Source organism: Triturus cristatus, chromosome 2_2, assembly GCF_964204655.1.
Source record: "Triturus cristatus chromosome 2_2, aTriCri1.1, whole genome shotgun sequence".
NCBI lineage: Eukaryota > Metazoa > Chordata > Amphibia > Caudata > Salamandridae > Triturus > Triturus cristatus.
The window spans coordinates 1,088,987,866-1,089,009,086 of record NC_140582.1 but is presented as its reverse complement, the minus strand read 5'-3'; the positions used below and the strand labels follow the sequence as shown (position 1 = coordinate 1,089,009,086).

General features: G+C 47.4%; 1 protein-coding gene across 1 annotated transcript in view; it reads right to left on the bottom strand.

The window, feature by feature from the left end:
* Nucleotides 1-9,867: 9,867 nt before the first annotated feature.
* PTCD3 (pentatricopeptide repeat domain 3) overlaps nucleotides 9,868-21,221 on the bottom strand; it is a 367,594-nt gene continuing 356,240 nt past the window's right edge. Inside the window, exon 24 of the mRNA XM_085642617.1 lies at nucleotides 9,868-10,391. Coding sequence (XP_085498743.1) covers nucleotides 10,307-10,391 — 85 coding nt within the window. The 3' untranslated portion in view covers nucleotides 9,868-10,306. The remainder of the gene's footprint in view (nucleotides 10,392-21,221) is intronic.

Genomic DNA, 21,221 nt, shown 5'->3' with positions numbered 1-21,221 from the left:
AGACAGAAAGAGGAAGGAACAGACAACACATGAAGAGATACAAACTATAGACTGAAGAGAAGAGAGTTTGTCAAGTGGAGCAGAAGCCAGCAGTCTAAGAAGGAAAGACTAAAAACCAGAGTTCGGGAACAAAGACCAATGGAAAAGAGATGAAATGAAAGGGTATTTGGGGAAATAATAATAAAAAATGTAAGAAAATTTAGTGTTATGAATAATCAGCAGTTCAAAGTGAGATAGCTTAGTGGGTTAACTGAACGACTGCAGAGAGCCATGTGTGTAGCCTGTACATCACAGGGTCTACTTACGCTAAGAAAACCCAATGGGTAAACACACCTAATGCAGACATCTCTCTGTATGCTGCAAGCCAGAGGTTTAGAATCCAGTGACAACGCTCAGTGGGTTAACAAACCTACTGACGTTTTTTATGTATAACATCTTAGTAACAGGTTCCAATGATAGTGAGACAGATAGAAGGGTTGGTGCACCTACTAGAAATATCTGTGTGCAGCTTGTATGTATCATGTTCCAATCATAATATGAATGTTCCCTCCCAGACTGTGTGGGACATACTCTTACAAGTGAACAAAAGATACAAGCTTTTCATAGTCTGGAGAAGCGTTTAAAGCGTCATCACTCAGTGCTCTAGAAATCAAGTGCAGACAAGTTTAACTTAAAGGATGTGGTTATTCGGGCCAAATATTTGATGGGTTAAGTAGTGTGGGTACTGAGCATTTGAGAAGGTGGCCATTTTATAACTTTTAGATCAACTTCAAAAAAGGCAGCGCGGCCGTAAAAGTAACAGCCACGCGGGCGTGAAAGCGAAAGTAATCGCGATCAAAGCAAAAGTGATCGCGATCGTGAGGACGGGACACGCTGTATGGTAATCACACGAGTGGTTCGCGCGCAGCAGTGATTGGTAGCTGCGCGCGTGCACGCTCGCGTGAATGCAAGCGTTTAGGCCAGCGAGGTCTGGTAGCACTTTAGAAACCCGTATACGAAATGTCTCTCCGAGCCGCGCATGCGCTGGCTCAGGCGAGACCTAAAAACAGTACAATAGTACAGCATAGCCTTATATGGGTGTGGTTGGAGCTGTTGGTTGAACTTCCTTTTTTCCTCTCATGTCAGAGGTGGGGAATCACCTCATGTGTAATAACTGGAACAAGCATGTAGAATAATTGACCTAGCACAACTTCCTGTTTGCAGCCAATGTGCTTTCAAAGGCCGCATGCTGCTCCAGGTACTTTTTTTTATTTTTGGTCATGCACTCTATAAGAGTGAATGGCACTGTGCAGTCTCCTGCCCTTTTTCACTCCCCTCTCCTCTACAGCACACTTGTGTTGCTCCCCTGCCCTTTTCTGTAGTCAGTTGTTTGTTTAACCTCCCCATACCCTTCTTCCACTGTCTGTTGCTAGTCCCCCCACCCAGTGTTTAATTTGTAAAAGAAAAACAAAAAAAACAACTGCAGGGCACTCATCAGGAGGCCATCACAGTTTGCACCATGAAGTGCCCTGCCAGTGCTGCCGATTACACAACTGTTAACCATCACCCTCCTAGAAATTGGAAAATTCTGACTATTCCAGCCTCCCAAAGGTATACGATTTTGAGATGCAGGAAATAGTCGTTTTTAATGCACAATGTATTTTTAGCAAATGTTGTTCTGCTTATCTTTAAATTGCAAAAAGAGTGCCATCATATAGCATACTACAATTAAAGCCGGTGTTGACAATTAAATGCTGGTGCTGAGCACCGCAAACCGAGAGCTCAAATTATGCACTGCCCCCACCCCTACACTTATCCTGCTGTCCATGGTTCCCACCCCACCCCTGCCCTCCTTCCTATGTCCGTTGTTTCCCTAACAACCCTCCCTCGTGTTGCTTGCTCCCTCCAAATCCCACACTGTTTTCACATGTTGACAGCAGCATTGCTTGATCTGCAACATGTCTTACAGGGGGGGAAAAAGTGCTATGACGCAGTCAATACTGGCTGTATGGTAGCATTTCTTTCAATTTTGTTTCACTTTAAGCCACGTTGCACAGTAGCTTGTGCTACTGTGCCACGTCTTAAAAAACATTGACACAATCAATAGGTATTGAATAGTCGAAACCTACTGGCTTTGCCAGTTAGCAAAAAAAATGCTAATTAATTTACAAAACGGTATTTATTTCAAATATCTATCGGGAGTGGCCCACCCTTGTAGACTTTTATTGCCCCTCACACTTTAGATAACTTTGTTCAGGCTTACAGGGGTGGCTACTATCATTCGAGGAGTGTGGTAATGATTCCTCATCTCTTGACACTTTGTTCTCCGTGTTCTGTAACCAATCTGTTGCCTGCAATCTGAATATAAATACTCTGCTAATAGTTAAACCGTGAAAAGTGTTCAAATGTAAATGTTCTTTATACACTACAAACAACAAATTTGGATGTCGAAATTCCCATAGTCACACTCGATATATTACTCGAATGTGCTGTATAAAGTAAACAGTTCTGCTAGAGCAGGCATTCATACATTAAGTATGAGCAGTTTATAAACCGTTTAGGATCCCTACAAACTGCAACCCCAACAGGTTTCAGTTCTAAAAGGTAGTCCAGAAAAATACAAGCGATGAAATGATAATCTAAAACCATGCCTTTGTGTTCAAAATCTGAGCAGTGGAGGCAAGCCTAAATAATGGAGGTGTTCTGTCTCCATACAAGTCTAGTGGACAGTACATAGGGGTCATGTGATCATCGCTATTAAGTGTGTTAGGCTGTGTGTCAACGCCCCAATTGGGAAGAGACGAGGAAATTGAACAACTCCAGCAAGAAATCATACACCTTAGGGATCAACACCTGGACTTACAGGACCATGCTGAAGACCTGAAGAACAGGTCCCGGCGCAATAATATTTGCATCTGAGGCATCTCACCTGGGGCAGAGGGATTGGATATTGCCTCTTTCGTGGCTGTGCAATGTTGGTCAGTCCTGAACGCTCCCCGACATGGAGATAATGCTTGACCGCACGCAGAGGGTTGGCCCCTGGAGATCCTCTGCTGCAACCCCTCCAGATATACTAACCTGTGTCCATGATTTTCCTCTGAAAGAGGGGATCCTGCAGAGAGCAAGACAAACCTCACATCCAATTTCAGGGCCACAGTCCTGTTCTTTTTTTTTTTTTTTGGAAAAACCTTTATTAGCATTTCAACCAATAACAAGTATGGGCCTACAACCCCCCAGGGCCGGCCGCTAAGCAGTCAAAGCAACAAAGATCCAATGTTGACACAGGCAGAACCTCGGGGAGCAGAATCTCCATGCTAATATATTCCCGTCCAGTGAATGGCGCAAGTAGGACACCAGGATTAAGAAGGCTTTCATTTTATAATAGGGAAAGACGAAAGGATCAGGTGCCAAACAATTTCCCAGCAGCGAAAAATGGCAGGCAGAATAACAAACGTAAACAATAAACGGCAATCTATCGAGTCAATGGCGCTAAAACAGGAAGTGCAGGATGTAGAGAAGTATCATGACCAGTTGCGCCTGCAGTCCCATGCCCTAAAGCCCAGAAAACACCCCGGAAATGGCACACATGAAAAAGCAATGATTCACAACAAAGGAGTTGTACCACGCTGATCCCAGAAAAGAAAAACAAAGAAGAATCAGAGAAAAAAAAAAAGGAGGCCATGGAAAAAAAAGGGTAAAGACTAGAGAATCCCCTTCCCCAACCCCCCACCCTGCACCTCTGCAGATGAGTACGGCCCCCCCCCCCCAGCAGTGTGCCTGTCGCCCTGGAACCAGACCCGAAATATAGAAGAACAGAGAAAAGGGAGTAAGAAAAGAACCCCACCAGACGGGGGGGTAGAGAGAGTATTAATAAACTGGAGGAGGGCCTTCAAAACATGCCCCCGGCTTCTCCCTCCCGCACGGTAAGTTTTCCCCAAGGCAAACAGTAAGCAGCACAAAATCGACCATGTCAAAGAAAGATGGGGAGCATTATGCACCAATTATACTAATAGCTATGCCATGAGAGCACGCAACCCCTGAGCCCGCCCGTCTACTAGATGCCCACCCCTGAAGGATCAGCCTTATCCTTGACCACTCTTTGCAAATCTGCCCATGCATACCCCTTGACCCAGCGCCATGTCCAATGTTACAAGGTAAAGGAGTGTCCAAAAACGACCGGGACGCGACGCACACAGGTGGGGTGGAAGTCTCTGAGTACCAACACAGTCCGCATCATGGAGGGACATCTTTCCCAGTGTTGCCCCAGGATCTGCACTGCACACAAGGTCCAGGAAGGCGGAATCAGCCAGAGTAGACAACTGTTGCTTGAATTTTCCCTGGGTCGCCGGAGGCCGTGCACGGGACGAGGCCACCACCTCCCACTCAGGTCCAATACCTCCGGAACAGATCAGACCCACAGCCACCCGATCACACGGAAGCATACTGTCCGGAGTTTCCAGCTGTTCATTAATCTCAGGGGTGGCCGCAACATTGTCCTCCTGTGTGCAGTGTGGGAAGTCCCCGTGTACCTGAGGACAGGCAGGCCGCAACTGTCCCGACGCTGATGCCACACCATCGAGCTTACTCCCCAAGACCCCGATGCCATAAACCAATGTGGAATGAAGGGCACCGAGAGCCTCGAGGAGGTCGCCGTACCCCAGCACAGCTCTCTGCGATCGCTCCGCCACACTCCCAAAAGTCACACACTCCCAATCCTGCTGTGACCCGGTGGACAGGATGGTAGGCCTCATCATAACAAGATGGCCGCCGGGTAGGCCCGACCCGTATTGGGACCGGGACCCAGGGACAAGCGCCTCAAGGTCCACGTCGCTGGAAACAGGGTTCCGGGGGCAGGCAAAAATTATCCGTTGTGTGGTCACGGGCAACAGTCGTCCCCACCACGGACCAGCGCCCGCGAAAATCCGGGAGGAGCCTGCAAGAATCAGGGCGAGTTACGGGCGGCGTCCGAACAGCTCACCGTCAAAGGCAGGGGCAATCACCGGATAATCTCAGAATTGCCACCCCGGGCATGCACTCGGTCCGCTACGCTTAGCGGTAGGAACGACCACGGCGAAATGTAAGCCGAGGTGTGCACCGCTCCGGTGGTCCGACTCCACCCAGTCACCACAGGCCACTGTTGTTGAACTGCCACCCGGCCAAGGCGTCCACTCGAGGTCCTGGCTCCAGGGCTGCACGGGCCGCAAATTTCAAAGGCACATTTCTCCGGCGGTACCGCCGCCAGAAACTTCGGAGTCACACGGTCGGTTGCCACTCTCATTCACAAATACGAGCGCGTAGCGCAGGCTGAGGATCTCATGCAGGATATCCGTGCGGGATGCGGAGGTTCACGGAGCCGGGAGTCTACGCTGCCGTCCCGGTCGCCATCTTGGCTCCTCCCTCCACAGTCCTGTTCTTAATCAAGATCTGGCAGCGTCAACCCCCCAGAAACATAAAGCATTCTGACCCGTTACCTCATCTGAGAGTGGCTGGGGTGTCCTACTCCTGGGGGCATCCCTTTTGCTTGGTCTTTTCGCTTGGAGGGGAAGCTGGACCTGAAACACCTTTCTCCTGAGCACCCCCAGACGGGGAATCGCAACAGAGGCAGGCGGGGGAGTCAGTGACCAGAAGAGCACGAGGACCTCCCCGGCTGAACTGTGCCCGGACCAGGAAACTAGTGCCAGGGAGAGACAGGCGGTCCTGTTTACACTGGCGGGGACCCGGCGGGTCCGGTGACGACATAATAGACGCAGCAATTCTCTCCCTCTTGTGCTTTCTGCTGTCCCTCTCTTCTCTCGCTTCTCTAGGGGTCCTGGCGGGGAGCAGGGATCATGGTCATTAACACCCCCTTTTCTGATAAGTAATCCATGGAGATATACATCTTGGACAATGACAAACTTCATAATGTTATTTCATTGTTATTTGTTTGGACCCTAGAGGCCTTTTGTTATTTTTCCTTGTTGGACCTGAGGGCAAAGTCTATATGTTCTTTTTGCGGTCACTCCTACTTTGGACATATCGCCATTCTCCTACTTAGGTTGCATTATATTGGGATGAATCGCAATAGGGCATTACTCAGTCCAGTTTATTACTGGGAACAGCCATGACTAACAAACTAGTGGTTCTCACTCTCAATGATAACGGCCTTAACCAGCTGCTTAAAAGGAGCTCCATCCTCACATATTTTGAAAACTCAGGGGCACACATATGCCTATTGCAAGAGACTTGAGGATGGAGCTCCTTTTAAGGACCAGTATAGGCTCAGATCTAAAGCTTTCCCTCACCAATACTTTTCGTCTCTCTCCTCTAAATCGGTTAGGGAGGCGATCTTAATCTACTGTGCAGGCTAGAATAAAGGGCACACTATTAGCACATTCACTGACGATAGGGTCTAATAGCATCACAGTAGGTACTTTATATTCTCCCAATGAGGTGCAGGAACTCTTTCTCCGTAGGGCAGTGACGGAGGTGATGTGCTCACAAGACAGGTTGGTGCTGTTGGAGGGGGAGCTAAACCTAGTGCTTAACAGTGAATTTGACAGATCAGCGCAATGCCAAGGCCAGTAAGAGCTCTCTCTCCTGCAGGGCTTGCCTGGTTGGCGGACATAGGCCTAACAGACATCTGGAGATTCACACACTTCGACAATCCTGGGACTACACGTTCTGCGACAATCCTGGGACTACACGTTCTGCTCCCGTGCGCACATAAGGCTTTCGCTAGACTTTACTATTTCCTGGGTAATTCTGGGGTGGCCTCCACAGTACAGTTAGTGGGGATTGAGCCCCGCTCCTTATCTGACCACGTGGCTGTGACTGGGATTCTCGGAGACCCGTCCCCTGGCCAGTCCTCTAGAACATGGCGATTCAGAGACACTTTATTACAGCACCCACAGGTTATAGCCCAGATGAAAGCAAAACCAAAGAGGATGATGGACGGAGTGTTGAACATTGCAAGCACTCACCCCCAGTCAACTGATCTGGGTTTAATCCATCATTCTTTAGCTCACTCCGCCGCCCCAGTTCAGATATGCAAATCAGTCTGACCCTGTGCCTATTAGGAACAGTCCAGCCCAAACCGCCAAGCCATGTCTTCCCTGGACTGGAAACGAGCATCCTGGGACCAGTTTCTGGCTAATCAGCCATCATCAGACAGGCTAGCTTGAATCCAGTGGCAAAGTGAGAAAGGGACCCACGTCTGGGCATACCCTGCCAACTTAGGGCCAACAAAGCAAAACCAAAGGGGATGACGGACGGATTGTTGAACATTGCAAGCACTCACCCCCAGTCAACTGATCTGGGTTTAATCCATCATCATTCTTTAGCTAACTCCGCTACCCCAGTTCAGACATGCCCAGACGTGGGTTCCTTGCCCATTTTGCCACTGGATTGATGCTAGCCTGAGGCACAGGGTCAGACTGATTTGCAAATGGCCATGTCTGAACTGGGGTGGCGGAGGGAGCTAAAGAATGATAATGGATTAAACCCAGATCAGTTGACTGGGGGTGAGTGCTTGTTATGTTCAACACTCCGTCCATCATCCCCTTTGGTTTTGCTTTATAGCCCAGATCACTCAGAAGATCACGGATTATCTGAAGATTAATGATACCCCTGACGTTTCAATCTCCACTCTATGGCATGCCTTCCAGGCAGTAGTCAGGGGGAAGTTCATTGCCATAGCATCTGTAGACAATAGGATTTGATGGGACAAGAGAGCGTGCCTGACCCGCCACGTCCTAGAACTTGAGTGAATACACAAGAGAACGGGTGCTCCCATCGTTTTGAGGCAACTCGAGCTCAGCTGGCGGGAACAGACAGACAGGGCTGAGTATGCAGTGCTATGGCTCCGACACCGGTTTTACGTAGGCGGCAGCCAATGTCTCTAAGCTAACCGGCTGCGTGTTCAGTGGCAAGAGGTGGGAGTTCCTTGGAGGAGCCCTCCTCTTCCCTACCTGCCTTTCTAGGTGAGTTGGAGGATTTCAGCCTGGCAGCTAGCTTCAAGATAAATACCCACAAATCACAGGCCCTTAAACTGGACCCTTTGGCCTTCACACTGTAGACATCTGCAGCAAGCCTTGCCCTTTCAAGGGGCCCCTAAGTCTATTCCCTACCTTGGGAGATTAAATCTGATTTACACTACTTGCTATCTTGGTTGAGGCGAATTGCAGCAATTAAAATGACGATCCTCCCTGGGGTCCGGTTCCTCTTACAAGTTCTCCCTGCCGCCCCCTGGGACATTGAGGTCCCTTTAGCAGGAGCAAAATTGATTTGTATGGGTGGACAGACGGCCTCGCCTACACAGAGACCTTTGCTAGTTTAGACCCCCAACAGAAGGATGTTCAGGACTCCCAGACCTCTATCGCTATTACCAAGCTACCCAACTAAGTTCTTTGTGGAAGGGTTACGTGAAGAGTTAGAGAAGCGCTGGCTGTTTATGACTAAGGCACTGATGGGCCAGGCCTTGTGGAGAATTCCTGTTCTTTCCAAGCGAGCCCACCCCAAAACCCTTTAATGTCTCTCCCATCACTAAATAATCATTGGCCGTTTGGGATGGACTGGTAGTATGGGGCGGCCTAACGTCCTTCCCTTCTCCCCTATCAGCAATAGTTGGGAACCTGGACTTTACCCTGGGCCTACACAATCCCACATTCCACCTCTGGTACCAAGCAGGCTGTAGATCCGCTGGCCACTTGTTTGATTTGGAGGGCCCGATTCCCTTCGAGTCCCTATGAACAACCTATGCACTCCCAGTGTTGGAACGTTGCCATTACATCCAGATTCACCAGTGGGTGATGCACCCCTCTGTCTGCACTGGAACTCCACGGCAACTCATCCCTTTTGATTGTTAGCTGCTATCTAAGACATACGACAAGCGCCTTGTTTCAGAACAATATCGTATGATAGGCCTCAGTGTGGAGGTCACCAAATCTATGAGCCAGAAGTGCTGGGAGTCAGAAATAGGCAGAGAGCTCACAATGCAGAGTGGGGAGATATGTATTACTGTGCATCACACAGTGCCCATAACATAGCATCGAAGCAGCCACGACAAATGTCACCTGTTAGTATTAAACGCCCCACTGATTGCACAAATGTTACCCATCCAGATCCCCAGAGTGCTGGCGCTAATGTGGGTCCCCTGGTACCCTACTACACATCCTCTGGGACTGCCCGAAACTCCCGACCTATTGGTCTCAGGCTCTTAAAGACATTGATACTCACTTTGACACAGACATCCTCAGATTCCCGGCTAATATTGTCTTGGGTCTTCCCAACTCTTTCACCTTCCCCCTTAAATCGTGTCAAGGCAGACAGATTGGATTGGGGGCAGCCTTACAAGAATATTTTGACCCATGTTCCCACATATCTGAGTTGGTTACACAGTCTATGGCACATAATCGGGATGGAACGCATAACCCTCACACGCTATCTTACCAGGGTGCATTGTTTCTCAAGCTGTGGGGTCCATTCTTGATGCTGTTGACATCAGAATTTCATGAACTCACCTGCCCAAAATACTTACGACTCCTCCGCTTGCCCGAAGATCTCCCTATCACCACTTAGGTGCTCCATCGTAGGACAATTTTTCCTTGTGACAGTCATGATCTTGCCTGAGGTTTTGGGTGAGGGGGGAGGGTTGGGGAGGAGTTTTGGGGTTGATATACATTCCAATGTACAGTGTTCCAGAAGACAATGGCCCTCAAAATGCTGATGCATTTTGTTCCGTATGCTAACAATATCAATAGAGAAAATTAAACCATAAAACACACTCAGATTATTCGGGTGATGTGTAGGAACGAGCAAGTGGCAATCAGACAACCGCTTCAAGTAGCACAAAGCCTGCAGAAAAAAATATAACACTTTACTACATTGCACACAACCTACAGAAATCAGACATGCTTATACAAAAGTTAATTTATTAATTACATAATTTTATAGAGAACAATCTGCACATATATTGTTCTTACACAGAGCAGGCTACCTGTTCAGTAAATTACACATTTTGCTTAATGACATTTGCACAAGAATGCAGCCTACGTACAGTGTTGTTGCACGAACAGAGTGAGTATCTTACACTGCTGTGACTTCATAGACAAGTTAAGGCTAATGAGTGAATTATTTGTTTAATGTTTAAAAAACATTTTCAATTCACCATTTGCATCGGTACTGCCAACCCCCAATATTTGGCACAGTCAAAGCCAACAAGCATCAGGTTAGGCAAGGAGAACAAAAAGTGTAGTAAAGAGCCTATTCTTTCATGTAGCTCATTTAGACTGTCGAGAAAATATCTGCTTTCAGCATCTGTGTCCTTAATTATGCCATATTAAATACTGGTTCAAGATTTCTCTTCAAGTTCACTCTCGCTGTCACTGCTGTCGCTGCTGTCACTGCTCTGGGACTGCAGTTCTTCTAAAATGTTTCTGCAGAAGGAAACAAGGCAGCATTGGTGAGTTAGCAACAAACCTAAGGGGGCCAATACTGTTCGAGAAGTCTGCACAACTGCAAAGGGGAAAATCGTTAGAACACGACCAAGCTAACGCCACAGAAATTACTGTATGCCCCCCTGACATTCTCTGCCAGTATTCACAATATTACACATTATCAAGATTAGTAACTGGAGTACAATAAGTTCTTTACTTCATGACCTGTAGATTTCCGGTTGCTTGTGAAGCGAGTGCAGTCACAGTCATGCTACTCTGTCATTTTAATTTCTCCCTTCCCACTGCTACGCTCTTTGTTCCTTCACTAGGTTTATCTTCACCTATCATGGTCACATATTCTCCTCATTTTTAGGTCAAGCGCACCAGACGGCGTAGCTGTATGGTTGCAAAAGATCTATTTGTCATCTTACAGTGGGTTTAGAAGAATACCTGAGAGCGCAGAGATGTTATGGTATGGTGCAGGTTTCACTCCTGCATATCCTTCTCTTCATGGTAAATATTGATTCCTAAATATTTAAAGGTTTGGGACTCTCACAAAAATGATTTCCTCCCCCGAGGATGAGTTGGGATTTACACAGAGGGAAGACACAGGATTTTGTATAGTTAACTGCTAATCCCAATATCTCTTTGAAGTGTTTGAGAATCTAGTCAGCCTGTGTCAAGCTGGAGCAGACATCTCATACATACAGCAACATATCATCAGGAGACAAAATGTGTTTTTCCATTTACACGAATCCCTAGCTTGTCCCCCTAGGCTCAAGGGCTAGAGCAAAAAGGACAGGGGACAGCAGACAACCCTCCGAGATATGGCTCCCCATTCTCTCTACCTAGCCGTATGTTCAGAGTGAAGCAATTTGATCTAACTTATCAGGTCAGGACCTAGCCCATACTGGTTCAGAACAGAATAAATGTAGTCCCATTGCATGGTGTCAAAGGCCTGTTCTATATTTACAGAAATACAGACGGAGTGGGGCCAAGAGGTAGGGATTGCCCCATCATTTGATAGAATAGTCTCAGGTTTAAGGATGTGTTTCTGGAGGGGAGAAACCCATTTTGGACTATATGAACTAGTACAAGTAGTAGCTGCAGCAATCTTTCTGTGAGCAGTTTACTCAGTATTTTATAATCTGTATTAGCGGTCTATATGAAGACAAAGCAGAAGGGTTTCTTCCTGATTCAAGGTCGACTTGACCAGTGCTTCTCTTGTAGTGGCAGGGAGACTACTGGCCGTTTTGACAGAGTTATTTAATGTGTGCAAATTTGTGGCACCGAGGGTCTAAAATGTGGTGTAGAAGTCTGTGGGTAGGCCATCAGATTCTGGCCTATTCACAATTTTTTTTTTTATGCTGATGTTGCACAACATTGGTAAAAATTATTTAGTTTACCAGTGCTATACTGCATGGGTACAGAATCAATGTTACGTTGTTTTTTGCACAGTGGGCGAGTGTAGTATGGACTGCTGAATAAATAAAGTATGCACTTGCAGGTTGGGTTCCCACTAGTAAACTTGCTCATGCGTCCTGCTCAGCAGGTCGGTCAGGTTGTCATCCACCCCAGAAAGGTACTCTGCCATTAAGGGAATGCAGGAGTGACTCTGAAAGGAAGTACCTTGAAATCATAGTGATGACGGCCTACCATGAAGCAAAAGTAATGCCGGTGGGTGGGATGGATGTCCCCGAGTTCTAATGCGGTCATGTCATCTCACCTTGTTGAAGCAGAGGGATGACATCCTGCAAAGGATGTAGCGATTTAGGGTCCTGAGGCCCAGAAGAGGCCTGAGGGAGTTGTCCTTTTTGGGGATGAGGAAGTAGAGAGAGTAAAGCGCACCTTACCCTGATGGTAAAAAGGCACTAGCTCTGGGGTCTTTTTGGAGGAGCAATATTACCTCATCCTTCAGAATGGCGAGATGGTTACAGTTGAGGGTGTAGGTGGAGGGTGAGATTATGTGAGGGTGTGTGAGAGGTTCTAGGCAGAAGCGAACCACTTCTAACAACTACTTGTTTGATGTGATTTTCTAATAGTATGGAAGGAAATCCTGCAGTCTCCACTTGAATGGTGTTGTGTGATTGAGGTGGAGAGAAGGAGAGTCTATGTTCTGAGGTGGAGGCCCCTTTGCCATGTTACTGTTGCCCCGTAGGCACCATTGGTGTACCATTGAGTCACATGCTGGTGGCATTATTGCTGCTGCTTCTGGTATGAGGGGGTAAGGTCCGATAAAATTCCTTGGAGCTTTCCTTTATTGTTGGCTGACAAATGAGCCCCTTGGTGAGAGAGTCTAAAGGGCATCCTCATAACCCATGGGTTTTGATTGATCTATGTCCCTTTCGATTTTTTTCTCTAACATCTTATCAACCTGCGGGCCTGGACAGATGTTCCCTATTACAGTGCAGGTTCAGTAGGTGTTACTGGATCTCCAGCTTGAAGCTTGAGCTATGGAGCCAAGCAGGTAATCTGATGAGGACACTGGTATTGATGTCCCAGGATGCTGTGTCTCCACCACTTTGAGGGCACAGCAGATGGTGGCTTTGGAGATAGTTTTCCACTCTGTGACTATCTCCTCCTCCCTCTTTTTGAATTTCTCTGAAAGATGCTCGACTAGCTCTTGCATGTTGTAGGAATCTGGATTTTTATATATTATAGCAAAGTGAGGTATAGAGTTTACAGAGTCTAGGGAGTCCCCATAGGTGTAGCAGAGGCTACATTAGGTAAGTACTAACGGCTCATTTTGTGGTAGCGTGGCCAAGCAGTTAGGCTTGAGGGAGGGCAGGGATCACCAGATGCCAGGCCAGGATCACTGGGAAGAGCTACATGTGTTGTTGAGCCACTCTAACTCGGGCCGTGGGGTGCAGAATTGTGGAGTCGCAGGAATCCGGATTCTGTGGTAAGCCTTTGTTTTGAGCAAGTGCTTACAGGAGACAGAGTCTGTAAGTTGGTTGCAGGGCAGGTCCTCCGGGGTATGGGAGTTGCTGGCTGCTTGACTCGCTGGGGTTCTACCTGCAGGCAGATTGTCGACAGGATAGGCCGGTAGGGATTTGGCCAAGGCAGTTGGTGCCCTCGTCTTCTTCTTGGGTCAGCATGGCTCTTCGGTCCTTCTTTCTTCCTCGAATCTGAGAAGGCAAGGTTCAGGGTTGCCCCTAAATACTAAATTTAGGGGCGTTAAAGAGGTGTGCAGGTCGGGATTAATGGGTCCCTTCCTTGGGGTGGGTACACCCACTATTATGCCACCTTCCAGTGGGAGGGGGCATAAGCCTAATTGGCCGAGTCCCTTCATCTCAAGATGGAGGGGACCGAGATGTGTGCTTCACCTTGCCTCCCTCACCTGAGGGGTGGGGTTGGCAAAGGTGGGCACACCTCTCTTCCTAGCTTGGTTTTTCTGCCGATTCTCCCATCCAAAGTGGGGGCCAGAACCAGTCGGAGCCAGTTGCTGGGGGCAGCAAATGGCAGGGACAGCTTCCAAAGGCGGCAGGCATTTGAAGCTTCCCCTTTCGTGGACCCGCCCAGACTGGGGAAGGAGGCATGACACCTCTGCCCAGGATGGGATTTGTTTCTGGACCCAGAGTGTGGAGGCTCTCTACACAGGGGTCGGGAAACCTGTCCGTTGCTGGCAAATGGCAGGCAGCAATTCAGGAACCACACCAGGGCTGGTCAATTTTCAGTGGGCATCTCTAAAATGCCCTCTATGTGCATTTTACATTAAATCCCACACTGGCACCAGTGTGGGTTTAATGTGCTGAGAAATTTGCTACCAAACTTCCCAGTTTTTAGTAAAGCCATTATGGAGCTGTGGAGTTTGTAATGACCAACTCCTGGACCATATACTCTTTATGGCTTTACTACACTTACAATGTCTAAGCATGAACTTAAGTTGAAAAAGTGATACTAGAGGTTCTCTAGAGTCATCCCTTTATGGTCACACATTTTGTTGTCTTTTCCACAGAAAGAAAGACTTCCACTCTGTTAATTCAATGGTTTGCAGGTAATTTATTTCATTAGCACTTTGGCTTAATTTCGAGCATAATTTGTTATCTTTTCACATATTCTCAAACGTTTTTATCCCAGGCAATGTCATCATCATTTATCCTATCCAATGCATTTCGGGCATTAGGGTCATGCCCTTCATCAGGGAGTTGACACTATAAAACGGAATGGGATACCGTGAATGTAGTATGAAACAATTTGTATCATAAGTAATATCACTGTGGTGTGACATCATGAAAATTAAATAAAGCAATACGAGCAAAAAACGTGAGCAAGCTTACAAACAGACATGATAAACAGATCAAACACGCACTGTGGTGGTATCAAAATATTCTACAGCTAGTAAGAAATACAAACAAACCATTTTGAAACACTGGTCAATTTTGAACATGGAACCAGACTTCAAACAGTCATTCAGCCTATCACCAATATTTGCGTTCACTAGAGCAAAGAACTTGGGTGAAATCTTACAGAATAAACCCCCAGATACTACATCACACTCAGGAACCATACCTTGCCTCAACTGTGGCAATTGCAACAGCATAATCAGAGGAAACACCATATGCCATCCCTCACAAGGTCATCCTATTAAACTCAGGGTGAATGCCACTTGTGAATCCAGCAATTTAATTTACGGGATAAGATGCCCATGTGGGAAGATGTACGTGGGTAAGACAGAGCGTCGCATTAAGATACGACTAACAGAACATAAATCCAACATTCGATTGAAGAACAAGAAATCAGCCCTATCATCTCATTTCGTAGAAGAAAATCATAATGTTTCCCAAATCAAGTATATCATACTCGAAACAGTCCGGAAAATTGAGGGGAGAGACAATTCTAAACATCTCCTTAGAAGAGAGAACCACTGGATACAAAAACTTTCCACCCAAAAACCGACAGGTTTGAATGAAAGAATTGAATTTTCTTGTTATTTGTAATTAATTGCTCCGCAGACTGTACCTTCGTGGACACTGTGTTCGTTCACAATCATATCTGACACCCACCGTATCATTGTCTATTGTACTCGCACTTTCCCTGTAAACCTGCCAGATGCGCTAATGGCACCACTCACAAAACGAGATGATATGTACACATATCTACACAGGTTCGCGCCCCGATGGGTTCTCAACACCTTTTCATTTTTTCGTTTCCTTTATTTTCATACCACCTTTTTTTTGGAAGCAGATGACCACCTAAATTAATTTCACATACCCTCCACCTGTTTAATGTGTCCACTTTCTCATCTAACGGGTGATTCCCGCAATTAAGTTTGACCCCCCGGCCGTAGAATACCGATTAGCTGTAGTCTTTCTTTCCCGTCAATGGTCATGTGACATACCACATGATCGGAATCATTTCAAAATAGCAAAGCGCGGCCGATAATCTTCGTGCCGTCGCTACGGAAGACGAGTAACGGACTCGAGCACGTTCGAGTTCCTTTTCAGGTTAGTCCATCAGCTAGGACAGACCCATATTTATTCAGCGCAATGCCATAGCTCCCAACACCCATAGTTTAACCGAACCCTACCATTCTTTTACAGATCTTAAAAACAACACACAGAAAGGCATGTAAGTGACGTTTTCATTCTCATGTCAATGTTCACCTTGAGTGTACACCATTATCATGTCTGTTTGTAAGCTTGCTCACGTTTTTTGCTCGTATTGCTTTATTTAATTTTCATGATGTCACACCACAATGATATTACTTATGATACAAATTGTTTCATACTACATTCACGGTATCCCATTCCGTTTTATAGTGTCAACTCCCTGATGAAGGGCATGACCCTAATGCCCGAAATGCATTGGATAGGATAAATGATGATGACATTGCATGGGATAAAAACGTTTGAGAATATGTGAAAGGATAACAAATTATGCTCGAAATTAAGCCAAAGTGCTAATGAAATAAATTACCTGCAAACCATTGAATTAACAGAGTGGAAGTCTTTCTTTCTGTGGAAAAGACAACAAAATGTGTGACCATAAAGGGATGACTCTAGAGAACCTCTAGTATCACTTTTTCAACTTATGTTCTAGACGCCGTTGGACCCTCGGCGCCACCTTTTGGTGCACCATAAAAATCAACTAAACCTAATATAATCACAGGTACAACAAATCTGCTGTGCATCTATCCAACCAAACAATTATATTTACTTAAGCATGAACTTAGACACTGTAGGGGTACAGGCCACTGTACCCTCACTTTAGGGCTACTGCCCCTTGCTAGAGGGGTGACTTAACTAGGCTTCAGACAGTGGATTACAGGTATGGCACACAAAGATGTGTGCCATGTCGATTCTTCATTTTTCTCTGCACCAAAACACGCAGCCTGCAGTGGCAGTGTGTGTGAGAATTAAGATGCAGGGCTTCTAATGGTGGCAAAATAAGTGCTGCAGCCCTTAGTGGCCTTCCCTGATCACAGTGCCCTTGGTACCCATGGTGCCTTTTATGTTATGTTATGTTAACAATGGTTTGTATAGCGCACTGACACCGGTTGGTTTCCTGGCGCTGTAGAGACAGAGAACAGTCAGAGTTGGAAGCCTGCGGGATTAGTAGTATGCTTGTTGGTAAAGCCAGGTCTTTAGGGATTTCCTGAATGATATGAGGTTGGGGCATGGCCGGATCTCAAGGGGGAGGGCATTCCACAGACGAGGTGCCAAATCTGCAGCCGCCCGAACATTTACGTTTAAACGATGGAGTTTGTAAAAGGCATTGTTGGGCCGAGCGAAGGCTACGGGACGGGGCATACTTTATAATGAGTTTTGTGATGAAGGTAGGGCTTTTGCAGTGGAGCGCTTTGAAGATCATGCAACTGACTTTGAAGGTACAGCGTTGGGCGACCGGGAGCCAGTGAAGTGTTTTCTGAAGGGGGTGGCAGAATGCCATCTGGGCTGGTTCAAAATCAGTCTTGCTGCCTGATTCTGCACCATCTGAAGTCGTTTCAGAAGGAACTGGGGGAGGCCCAAATATATCGAGTTAGTGTAGTCTATGTGAGAGATCACAGTTGCGATCACCACCTGTATCAGGGCTTCGTGGGTCAAAAGGCGGCGAACCTTCCGGATTTTTCTCATTTGAAAGAGGCACTTGGAGACCACCTGGCCTACTTGCGTTTTTAGAGAAAGGTCGCTGTTTAGGGTGTTGCCAAGCGTCTTTGCCGAAGATGAAGGGATCGGAGCTTGACCCATTTCTGTTGGCCAATAGTGTGGGCCCCAGTATTTAGCGCTGTCCCCAGTCAGGACCAGCTCGGTTTTTCCTGGGTTCAATTTCAAATGATTTTGGTTCATCCAAGCTTGGATGAACCTCATTGTTGATTGGAAGAAGGAGATGGACGTGTCTGAGTTGTCAATTGTGAATAGGAGCTGTAGGTCGTCCGCGTAGTTCAGCACCGTTACCTGTTTGTCTCTAAGAGCTTGGATTAAAGGGAAGATATAAAGGTTAAACAGGTGGGGTGACAGGGATGAGCCCTGGGGTACACCACATGTGATGGCTTGCTTGGTGCCCGCTAAGTTACCCAGGTGAACTGCCTGGGAACGGTCTGCTAGAAAGGACTTCAGCCAGCTGGCTGCCGTGCCCCGGATGCCAGCCTGAGAGACACGGTCGATCAAGATGGTGTGATCGACCGTGTCAAATGCGGCTGACAGATCCAAGAGCACTAGAGCCTGTGGAATGCGATTGTCTGCGCAGTCCCTAAGGGTGTCCATTACTGTCACTACCACCGCCTCTGTTGAATGGGCTGGACGAAAGCCCGCCTGATGTGGATCAAGGTAGTTTGATGTCTCTATGAAGTTGGACAGGCAGGTGGCGACATGACCCTCCAACACCTTTGCAAGGAAGGGAAGAAGGGAGATTGGATGATAATTTGCATTGCAGGTCGGGTCTGCACCCGGTTTCTACAGAAGGGGTATTACGATAGCTTCTTTGAATGCGAGGGGGACTAGTCCAGTGGCCAAAGAGTTGTTTAGAAGGGTACAGGCAGGAGCCGGAATAACTGATAGGCAGTCTTTCAAGATATAAGGAGGACATCTGTCAGATGGAGTGCCAGATTTTACTCTTACCAGTAATTCCTGGAATAATTCTGGGGTGATGGGGGGGCAACTGCTAAGTAAGTCGATAGTGTTGGGGCTTGGAACAGAAAGGAGAGGACTTGAGGTTTGTGGAATACTGGCTTTGATGGCCGTGATTTTCTCTGTAAAAAAAACGTTCAGTGAATTGCAAAGAACCTGGGTCGGGGGCAAACTGGGCCGAACATTGTCAAGGTTGTTTAATTCATTAAGAATAGAAAAGATGTCCTTAGATTTATTGGTTGAGTTGGTTATACGGGAGGAAAAGTAAGCAGTTTTAGTAACTAGAATAGATTTCATGTAGTCCTTCCTGGCAGAGATGTATCGAGTTTTGGCGCCAAGGGCATAGTTGCGACGCCAACGTCGCTCAAGTTGTCGAAGGGCCAGTTTTTTTGCTTTTAAGTCAGGAGAGAACCATTTTTGGGCATTGGCGCGTCGGGCCAATTTGATCGTCTTGTACGGAGCATGGGCGTCGCTGGCTGATTGCAGCCAGAGAGAAAGATTGTTTTCTGCTATATTGATATCAGGGTTGTGGGAGGGAATGGAGGTAGCAAGAGTTTGTAGGAATTCTGGCCTGTCTAGGGAATTCCAGTTCCTAGTTCTTCCACCCATAGCTGTGGCGGTGGAATTTTTAGGGGGATGGATGAGATTAAATTTGATAAGAAGATGATCTGACCATAGACATGGAAAGGTGACCGGGGTCGTAACTAGAAGAGAGTTGGTCCAGACCTGGTCCAGAATGTGGCCTTTACAGTGAGTTGGTGATTGTACATGTTGTTCGAAGTTTAGATTTGTAAGAAGCTCAGTGAGTTCACGCGACTGAGGACCTTCCAGAGGATCGTTGAACCAGTAGTTAAGGTCCCCCACCAGGAGAATCCTGGCATGATCAATGGCTAGGTTGGCAATTTGTTCACTGAGCGCTAAAGGGAAGGACGGCATGTTGTTAGGGGGTCTGTAAAGAAGGACACATGACATAGTTGTGTAGGAAGTATCAATTTTTAGAACCAAGTTTTCAGTGTCTGAGAGATTCAGGCAGGTCAAGGCGGTGACGCTCAGGTCGTGGCGGAAGATTGCTGCCACTCTCCCGCCAGGTTTGCCGGATCCACGGTCAGCGTGAATGATACGGTAGTTTGGTGGCAGTGCTGCTATGATATCTGGGGCAGAGTCTTGGGTGAGCCAAGTCTCGGTAAGTAAGAGAATGTCGAGATTATCCTCGCCTAGTAAAAGAAAGAGGTCCAGGTTGTGTTTCACCATGGAGCGGGTGTTTAGATAAGCTATAGACAGGGAATGGGGACAAGAGTCGGACGCTGTAAATGTAAAATGTAAATGTAAATGTGGGTGTACTTGTAAAGCGCACTGTGACTCCATGGAGTATCCTGGCGCTGAAGACCGCTGGGGAACCCGTCCTGGTTTTCCCTGTGAGATGGTCCCTTTCTGGGTATCTCCAAGGTGAAACCAGGCATCCCCGGCGTCTGTGGGGGGCCGTTGTAGAGATGAGGCAAGCTTAATGCCCAGAGTTGCCGAGTGTGTTCCTGGTTAGAGTAGGTACCGAGGCGAGAATTATCGAGTCCGTTTAGACCCTGGTCCACAACCCTGCCGCGTCGGGAATTGAACCCTGGTCCCTGGCCGATTCTCTGCTTACGGGTCAGCCGCCTCTAACCAGTGAGCTACACCTCTCCAGTATGAGTAATGGAGCCGACAGAAGTCGAAGTGGCGTTATCAAGAATGGTAGAGCGGTTGACTAGTAGCCCCAGTCTCTGGGCTCGATTGCGTGATGACTCATACAGGTGGCCCTGGCCGTTGTTAGTGGCCAGCAGCTCTTCACGGGAGTAGGTGATCCGCCCTGTAGCATGGCGTGCCCTGGAGCCCGTCAGGGCGCGGATGGGCTTGCCTTAGGCGCGCCTTCGGCGCGCTGATGGCGCGCCCGCTGCGCTCGTCCGCTGTGCGTCCAAGATATACACATTCTTATAGAATGCGGAGAAAGGGGTGTGGCCTCACGTCCGTGGGCGTGGCCTGTGGGCTGTTCGAAGAATGGCGGCAATGAGTGAGATCCCAGCCCGCGACAGCGCTTACATCCGCTGTGCGGGATTAGCCAGATGGGAACCAAAGTGCCCAGAAAGCTACAAGCATACAGGTAAAAACAAGGGGCTTACCTGTGGCCAGGGATGTGCGAATTGTGGATACAAAGGTAACATCTTGTGAAAGAACACAGGCTCCGGGAACCTGATGAACAAGTTACTTACCTTCGGTAACGCTTTTTCTGGTGAATACAGTATCTGCCTTTGGATTCCTCACCTTGTGAATATCCCCTGCGCCAGCATTCCACGGAATTTTTCTTCCCCAGCACTCCACGTCGACGTGGGGGACGTCATAATACATCGGCTTCGCTCGCGACTCCGTATGACCTCACCGGAGCCATAAGAAGCCCACGCCGGCGTGATGACGTCAGTTCCACCCATTTTTTCCGTGCCTTTGAGGTGAACAGGTGAACCAACGACAAACTCAAAGTATACACAGTATACAGTATACCAACACATATACACAGTTTACAAAAGGAAAAGGATGCTAAATAAACAAGCATTTCCAACAAATGTACAAGCATTTCGAACAAGACCTATTTCATGGTATACAAAGGTGGACAACGGGGAGGCGGGTGGGCCAGTGAGGAATCCACAGGCAGATACTGTATCCACCAGAAAAAGCGTTACCGAAGGTAAGTAACTTGTTCTTCCGATGGATACATCTGCCAGTGGATTCCTCACCT